General features: G+C 43.3%; 1 protein-coding gene across 1 annotated transcript in view; it reads right to left on the bottom strand.

The window, feature by feature from the left end:
* Window positions 1-2,475: 2,475 nt before the first annotated feature.
* abcb6b (ATP binding cassette subfamily B member 6 (LAN blood group) b) overlaps window positions 2,476-8,704 on the bottom strand; it is a 29,712-nt gene continuing 23,483 nt past the window's right edge. Inside the window, exons 15-19 of the mRNA XM_030786668.1 lie at window positions 7,436-7,610; window positions 7,045-7,157; window positions 6,638-6,732; window positions 4,237-4,305; window positions 2,476-2,647 (exon numbers count right to left, since the gene is read on the bottom strand). Of these exons, the coding sequence (XP_030642528.1) occupies window positions 2,524-2,647; window positions 4,237-4,305; window positions 6,638-6,732; window positions 7,045-7,157; window positions 7,436-7,610 (576 nt within the window). The 3' untranslated portion in view covers window positions 2,476-2,523. The remainder of the gene's footprint in view (window positions 2,648-4,236; window positions 4,306-6,637; window positions 6,733-7,044; window positions 7,158-7,435; window positions 7,611-8,704) is intronic.

Genomic DNA, 8,704 nt, shown 5'->3' with positions numbered 1-8,704 from the left:
TTCACTCCATTTGAGATAACAGTCACTCCATAAAAGATACGAGAAATCTATTTTTTTTTCCCCCAAGCATAATGGCAGTATGAGATAATTTAGAAAACCGACATCCGTCCAAAATAAATAAATAAATACGCGGGCCATTGTAGCTTCATTAGGATTCATTCCTTAAAAGCATAAGGGTGACCGCTCTCCTCATACGCCCAGAGAAAGAGAGAAAGTGAGACAGTTATGTCCTCGCTCTGAACCGCAATACTCTTTCCAGTGCTGCAGCTGTAGAAGCTACACGCACGTGCGTGCGTGCGTACGTGTGTGCGTGGTCCCGCTGGGAGTGTTCTGTTCCCTCGCTGTTCTACGGGCCAGGGGTTCAGCTGGGGGACACCAGCACCTCCAGACCAAAGTGCTCCGCCACGGGTCGCTGAGCGGGCCCACGGGTAAAACCAGCCGTGACAACTACGCCACTCCGGCACAAGCCCCTCACGCCCACTTTAACATTTCAGGACAGTCCTCCCATTTCCCCACGGCACTGCTGCAGACAGAGACGAGCAAAGCGGTGATGGCCGCATGATTTAGTGATGAGGACGCTTTCCCCTCAGCGGCACGGACCCTGACGAGAGCCATTTTCCACTGATAGGACTAAGTGTAAGAACAGTTCAGCCCCTCCCTTCCCCTTCACACAAAGGCTGAGAGAACTGGGGTGAGGTGGGGGAACCCATAAGACCCCTTAGAAAACACATTCACATTAAAATGTAAAGGAAAAAAAAAAAGACTGAGATAGGATCATAATACTATTTCCAACACACACACACACACACACACACACAGATATATATATAAAAAAAAAATGACTGCAAATGACAACACATCATCACATGACCACGTGTAGATGCATCTTTAGCTTTGTATTCTAAGACCGTTGTGTTTTGTAATTTAAGGATATTGTGTTTGTCAGCCATTTCACACATCCTATATTCTTCATGGTTGTAGAGCCAAGTCTTCACATGACCTTGTTTTCAGTGCTTTATTAGTCAAACATAATCATGAATCGAAACGTTTAAAATGAACTATTACCATCTTGTTTGTATAGAGCTGAAAAAGCATATGTTTTATTCTGTAAATATATTTGTGTTGTTATGCATAAAGAGCAGACTGTCATATCCAGTGTGTTTAAAGAGCCCTTTGTTTTTTTGTTGTTAAACCATAGACTGTGTGAGCAGATGTAAATACTCTAAATAAATTAACTTTTGTACATAGACAGTTTTGTGTTTATTTCTACATCTATTTCATGGGAAATTTTCAAGTGTTACATTTAAACGATTCATTATTCCGGACCAGGGTAAAAATACTCTTGAATTTATATTCTTCCTCGTAACCTTCCTCTCTCGAACAGATCAACGGCGGTTTTTGCCGAAGACCCTATAGAGCATTCATGTGATGCTTGTGTGGTTCTGCTTCAACAAGCTCAGTTCTGTTAGAAGTTTAGCAACACAAAGGACACAAAGTAAAGGAGTCATGTAAGACTACTGGGAGATGGTCCAATCATTCAAATATTTATGTAACCAAGGTCCGTTCCAGGCCTCAATCAGTTATACTGCTGCTGAACATCAGCAGATGCTCCCTGAACTGTTGAAAATTTTTTCCTCTCAAGCATAAAATGAACTTTGAATGGACAAATAACTTTCATACAAAACATGTTTATTGTTCTTTATGTATAAACAAGCAAACAGCTTTAAATAATGGTACAAAAAGAGACCTTCCATGTGTTGACTTTTGCCGTAACTTTTGATGCTATTTTCCATGTATAATATAAAAATATCCAGAAATGTCAGGAAATGACATCCTTCAACTTGTAGATGATTAATTACCTTTTAGAGGCAGAAAACACATTTCGCTCTCAAGTCAATAACTCAATCAACTGAATCACTGCTTCTAAGGGGGAAAATACTTTTCAGCAACACGTAACAGTATTCAGTTACTGTTCAAGTGATTCATGGGTTTTGTACCTGCTGATGGTTCCTCAGCCCCTTACTCAGTAACTGTCCCTGAGAAAATTACTCATTGTACTTCAGTGTTGTATTTGTATGGAGCACCATCATACCAAAAAAAAAAAAAAAAATCCTTGTAGGGACAACCTGCTTGGCAATAAACTAAATCCCGATTCTGATTCTGAATGAACAAGTGTAAACCTCATTGCTCCATGGTAGCTCAGGGGATTCTGACCGAGGAGAACATTACTTTTTATCTAAGCGGTCTGTTGGATATAGTGGAGGTAAAATGCGAACCTTCGGTCTCATTCGTTGCAGAGACGTTTATGCTGACGGGTTAACATTTATACCTCCATTTTATTTGCCAGCCTTTAATATAACATAAAGCCCATGCTCTCCACACACACAAAAAAAACAGAGTCGGTATCTATGGTAAAACTCCTAATAAAAAAAAACAAAACAAGCCCATCACTACTCGTGACGTTTCTATCTTCTTCATTTTCTTCATTTTCTCCAGAGTAATGCCCCGTGACCTCTCCCACGCTCAGTGGCTCTCCTCCAGGCCCCGAGTCTCCGTGTCTGAACAGGTGACTGAGTCCTCACTCTGCTGCTGCTGCTTCTTCCACATGCCCCAGTACAGGCCACCCATGGCTAGCAGTTCCTCATGTCTGACACAGGGAGAAAAAGGGGGAGACAGACAGATTTGCTTAACGTGGTGGTGGTGGTGATGGGGGGGTCATCTCTAAAGTCTCCTTCCTCAGAGGTTAAGAGACCGTTATGGGCCAAAGGGACCTTTTCGGGAGCGTTTCTCAAGAGGTTAAGTTCTCACAGCGCCTTAGTTATGGGGGTCAGTAAGGGGTCAAGTTTGCTGAGCCAACAATTAATATCTGAAATTACATGAGGAGAAAAGCAAGGCAGCCGCTGTGAGAGGGAGCGAGAATACAGGGCTTAGACATTAAGAGAAACAGAAAAGCTCTCTTTATAATGGAGCATCATCCTGGGAGTTATTTAAAATAGATCCTATTTGGAAAGTTTGAGCCTTAAAAACACTCAAAACTTTAAAAACTCGAGACAGTCTGTATGAATAAATAAAATGTCAGTCCCCATCCCCCCCCCCACCCCGACCTGCCCCCATTGTCTTTGCGAGAATTCTTGTCAGACGTCCTTTTTTTAGTTCACTACCTGTCCACCGGATAAGGAAGAGCCTCAGGACAGGACAAGGTGTTTCTCTTAATTCTTCTTTTCTAAAAGCATTAACCTCCCCATTCTTCCCTACCCTCCCAGTATAGACACACTCATCTGATTCTTTCTGTGTGTGTGTATGTGTGTGTATCCTGAGATGCATTTCCTGCGGGGTAAAAGCCGGCGTGTGTTATGTTTACATTGCGGTGTCAGTCAAAACTGAATGTGTAGGGTGTGAGGTTACAGTCTGTGGGTGTGTAGGTGTCTGTAGGTGTGTGTGTGTGTGTGTGTGTGTGTGTGAGGGTCTGAGAGCATCGGCTCATATATCAAAGACAGAATAGGAAGCCACTGTGCCAGTGGCTCTGCTATGGCCTCTTCCTTGAGCCCAGATCAACCAGGTGAACAGTGGGAAGCCATTAGCATGGGTGTGAGCTTGCACCGAGATGGGTTGGGGGTGGGGGGGGGGGCGCGGTCAGGATAGCGGCTAAGAGCCTATATCCTGTCTCCACGGAGATGTGAGCGGCTTCAGACAGCCCCTGAGGTGAGAACTGATCTGCAGATAAGGACGCTCCGTTTCTCCCAGGACTCTCCGGCTGCCCTCTCGCTCAACGCGCAGCCAGGAGGCCAAGCTAGAGTTTCCTAAAGATGAGGAGGAACCTGTTTGCCCAAACATGTCCCTTACAGATCACTCCTCACAAAACCACAGAAGCCACAGGAATTTAGGAGTCAATTAGCAGAACACATTGATGGGGTTTCTCTTTACTGCCTTGACACCGAGAGAGAATGAGGTGGTGTGTTCAAAGAGATGGCTGAAAACCTAACTGAGACAGTCACTGAGGAATAACACATTTGACAGCATGGGAGAGGGCAGCCAACAGGCGTTTTCTTTTTCTTTTTCTTTTTTTTTTGAAAACACAATAGCGTCCGAGATAAAGAGACAGAGACGTTTTTAATTCACCTTTCACAATGGTCTCCCACCCAGGTACTGCTGCTCTAAGCCAAGGCTTTTCGGGTTATTTGGGTCGGGACCTCAGCTGAGATAAAAATCTGTATCATGATGTGTAGATATACTCACTTTCCACGTTCTGCTATCTGGCCCTCATGCAGAACCAGGATCTGGTCAGCGCCAATGACTGTCGACAACCTGCAAAGACAATAACATCTTTATTCATAAACAGTTTCTCACCTGTGAAAAGCCTCACTTTTCAAACAGTCAGAAGACACGGGGTGACCATGCTCAATTATTTGAGGAATATGTTAATTTCTCCAAAGACTTTAAGTATAAGTTTTTACACATTGTTGAATGGCTTGTCGTATATGAGTAAGCTGCGTCCAAATTGCATGAAATAATGCTCGCTGTGAAAATTTTTTTGAAAATAACTTCAGTAGTGGCAACTGTGGCTGTGAATAAAGTTCAGAGTGCGTGATATGTATGGAAGAAATGAATAATTTACTGTGCATTTCAAACCACTTGTTCCTCATTTACTGTAAGTAAAAAACAAACAAACAAACAAACAAAAAACCCCCAAAACAAACCAAGGCAACAACAACAACAACAACAACAACAAAACTCCGAACGGCATAGCCAGATACGACCCAAAACTGGAACCTGTCCCAACATCATTTCTCTAAGGATCTCATCACACTCTTTTTCATCCCAAACTCTGCTGCTGTCCTCTCAAGACCCCCCCTGTGCCTCCTTCATATCCCCATGTTCTGGCCTTCATCTTCAAACAAGCATGGACACTCCTTCACAACTCCCCACCCCTTAACAGATCAAAGTGACACCACACTCACGCGAGATGGACAGGATCAAAGCCTGCGGACTCTGACCAGGATGCCGAGGGAGAAATAAGGGAGGGGGGAAAAAAATTGGGAAAAGAGAAAACGGAAGGAACGGAAAGACAGGGAGAAATATTTACATTTTTCCAATGTTTATGTAAATATGAAATATTTCTAAGTGATCCATTTTTATTTCTATAAATACATCATCTTTGAACTCCCAATGCTTTGAGTGTCTCTGTATAAGCACAGCGGAGCCATTGGTCAACTCATTAACCAATCAGGGAGGAACTCGGAGAAATTATATGCAATAAAAAGATTCAGACAAACTCGGGATGATCACAGTGGAGGTCTATGTTGTTTTTTGTGTTTCCTATTCATCCATTTTGTATTCAAATATCCATATTCTTTTTCTTCTAACAAAGTAGTACTCACAATTAAATAATTATTGCCATCTATAAAAGCAAAAGTCATTTTTATCACAGTTCTATTGTTCTGGCAGTGAGGCATCCTCTGCTAACACAACAGACTACTGTAAAACCGGAAAAAGTCCAATACTAACACTTGCCTAGGTTAGAATCAGTGTCTAGGGAGGAGACAAGCAGGATCATGGACAATTAGCATTAGACAGTTAGTTATTTAGCATACTTAGCATGCTAGTTATAGAATGGTTTCCATGTTGGTTACAACTAGGAAATCTACTCTGTTATTTTTCCCATTACTGTCCAAAATTACAGTAATTTCATTATTTGAATGTTTTGTCAATGAATAGCTATGCCACTGAAGAATCAAGTGAACTGAGGAAATATGTTAACATAAGATGGGGACATGCTGTCGTGGAGATAGTGAGTGAGTGAGTGGGAAAGACATGAAGAGAGACAGTTCAATGAGAAGACGGACAGGCTAATGAGAAGATAGACAGGGCAATGAGAGGACAGACAGCCTAATGAGAAGACAGACAGGGCAAAGACAAGGATTCAGGGACAGACATGAGGTCAGGGTGAAGAGAAAGTGTGAGTGTTGACTGTGCCCGTGCTGAAAGCGTTCACCCGTCTCATAAAAACCTAAAACACAAAATAATTCCTCAGTAATAACTAGCAGATGCACACATGTTTCCTGTCGGTCTACAGGCCCTGTCCAGAACTCTGAATGCACTGCACTTGGTCAGTGTAAAATATTAATACGCTTGCTTTTTTTAAGAGCTCTGTGATGTAGCAGAGGTTCATTAAAAAAGTAATTAGTGTGCCCTACCTCTCTCTCTCTCTCTTCCTCTCTCTCACCCTCTCGGTACCTTATGACTGTTAGCAATGGTGTTATTATCCAATATATCCTACCGTATTTATGGTCATGACGCAAACAGATCTGTGTTTGTCCCAAAGGAACCCTCCTTTCAAACATTTTTCTATTGCTGTGAAATCCCAGCGACAGGACGCGGGACTTAGGGACAAACAGATCAATTTAATTAGAGATTGAGATCTTCCACAGATGGCCTCACTGAAGTCTCCATCAATGCCTGATGCTATCGGCGGGGATAAAGCCGCGGATTTGGACGGAGGATTTCTGACACTTTAATGTTTCAGGACTCAAGAGACATCGGGCAGGCAGAGGACCGAGGTGAACGGGGTTCCAAATGCATTTATATGCTATTGTACGCAATCCCTCCCTGTTGAATCCCAGTGATAAGCTTTTCTTACCTGTGTGCCACTACTAGAGTGGTGCGGTTGACGCACACTTTGGCGAGAGAAGCCTGAATGTTACGCTCTGTCTGAGTGTCCAAGGCAGATGTGGCCTATACAAAAGGAAAAAGACAGGCAAAAACAAACAAAAAAAAAAAACCTTGAGTTAAAGTTACTGGGACTATGCCTGTAGGCTTTGTGGTTTGTTTGCTGTCCTAACTAAAGCCATAGGAAAACTTTCCATTCATGAGGACAATTTGTGAACAAATGGCATTACTGGTACAAGAAGACAGATTTCTGGGACCACATCACATCACTGTTCATTGTACTGATTGCTGCCTGTATGCATAATCAAAGGCATAATCCTACACTGATGAAGGACATTAGGAATAAATAGGAGATTTTTCCACCCTCTGAAAACTGACCTCGTCCAGGAGGATGATGCGAGGTGCTTTAAGGATGGTGCGAGCGATGGCCACTCTCTGTTTTTCTCCTCCACTAAGCTTTAGACCCCTTTCACCAACCTGGGTGTTGTACCCTTCACAAAAACACACACAGTCACTTCATGAAACTACAGACAAAAAGTCTTTGACAGACGTTTTCACAGACATTAATCTTCATTACACCAATACCACTCATAATCTCACCAGCGAAATTTATAATCTCGCAAACACTGCTAATAATCTCACAAAAACTGCTCATAAAAAAGTAACAGCTATTTACAAAACCACATACTGAAACTGTTTGCTTGAGCACTACAGGACAACTAAGTAACTTAATCACTGATCCTGAGATGGGCCTGAAATAATGACCCACCTTCAGGGAGGGTCAGGATTTTATGGTGGATGTCGGCGGCCAAGGCGGCCTCCTCCACCTCCCGGTCGGTGGCAGAAATCCGGCCGTAGCGAATGTTTTCACGGATGGTGTTGTTGAAGAGAACTGTGTCCTGGGGAACGACGCCAATATACGAGCGGAGAGAACTCTGTTTCACCTAGAGAAACAAAATATGAGCCCCCGGGTCCCATAAAGTTAGTGCAGAACTACCCAGTTTCTATGGGGGCAAATGTACACAAACACAACTGACGGGTGACTACTACAACTAAAAGATGGAGATATTTGACAAACCGATGCAAATGGCTAAAGTATTAGACTCATCTATGTCCTTGCTTGCTTCATATAATTTACTTTATGGGTTGTTTATTTCACAAAACCTTGAGCTCCACTGGATCAACAATTTAAGGTCACCTGATCTTTCATAATTCTCTATAGCTGTAGCTATGGAGGTATGCAGTTGTGGATAAGGAGATGGGCAGGTGAACTCCTGATAGGTGAACCACTGACTCTAAGTGAATCTACTTTTTTTTCCCCACTGCCTTTGAAACTTGCTGCAGAACCAGGTGCAGAGGGTGAGAAACGGGCCTCTAGTTCTGAGGGTCTGACGGCCCAATTATACAGCTGTGTACCAGTGCCCCCCATGGAGATTTGAGTTTGGGAAGGGTGCAGAGACAGCCCTCCTGCCGAGATCCAACGGCTGGCAGACGCTGTGAGGCAGTGCCAGATGACATCAAGGGCTGGGAGAGAAGTGCAGAGTTTCAGGAGAACACTTTCGCCTCAATCCCCTCCAAAGCCTTTCAAATGCAATGTCTAGAAAAGACTCGGTCATGTAGAAATGTTTGTCTTGTGAGGAGCAGACTACACTTTGACAACTGCTGAGAGATCCGGTCTCAGTCCCAGATCCACTATTACGGAAGGCAAAACAGCCCGAACCCAGTCGAAAGTGTGCTGCCCCATAGATTAGCACAGCTCAATGCAGTAAACTGCGCGAACCTTCTCAGTAGCGTAGGGGCCGACCTAGCCGGTTGGGGCGATGATCTACAGTAATAGACAAATGCTTACAAATGCTCTAGGCATAGCCTACTGTCTTTGAGTATTTGCACTTTTAATTGTAGGCAGAAACGATAACCTCGTCATTTTGTTTTTATAAGTTTATTTTCCCGCAACAATGCGGCATGGTCCGTTTTGTGCTGTGTCTCCGACTGGTACAGCTTACAGATCAAAACGCTAAAATTTCCTCCTGGAGCTGAT

This window comes from Chanos chanos, chromosome 10, assembly GCF_902362185.1.
Source record: "Chanos chanos chromosome 10, fChaCha1.1, whole genome shotgun sequence".
In the NCBI taxonomy this organism is placed as follows: domain Eukaryota; kingdom Metazoa; phylum Chordata; class Actinopteri; order Gonorynchiformes; family Chanidae; genus Chanos; species Chanos chanos.
Note: the sequence above shows the minus strand (reverse complement) of the source record. Positions and strands in the feature narration are given on the sequence as shown.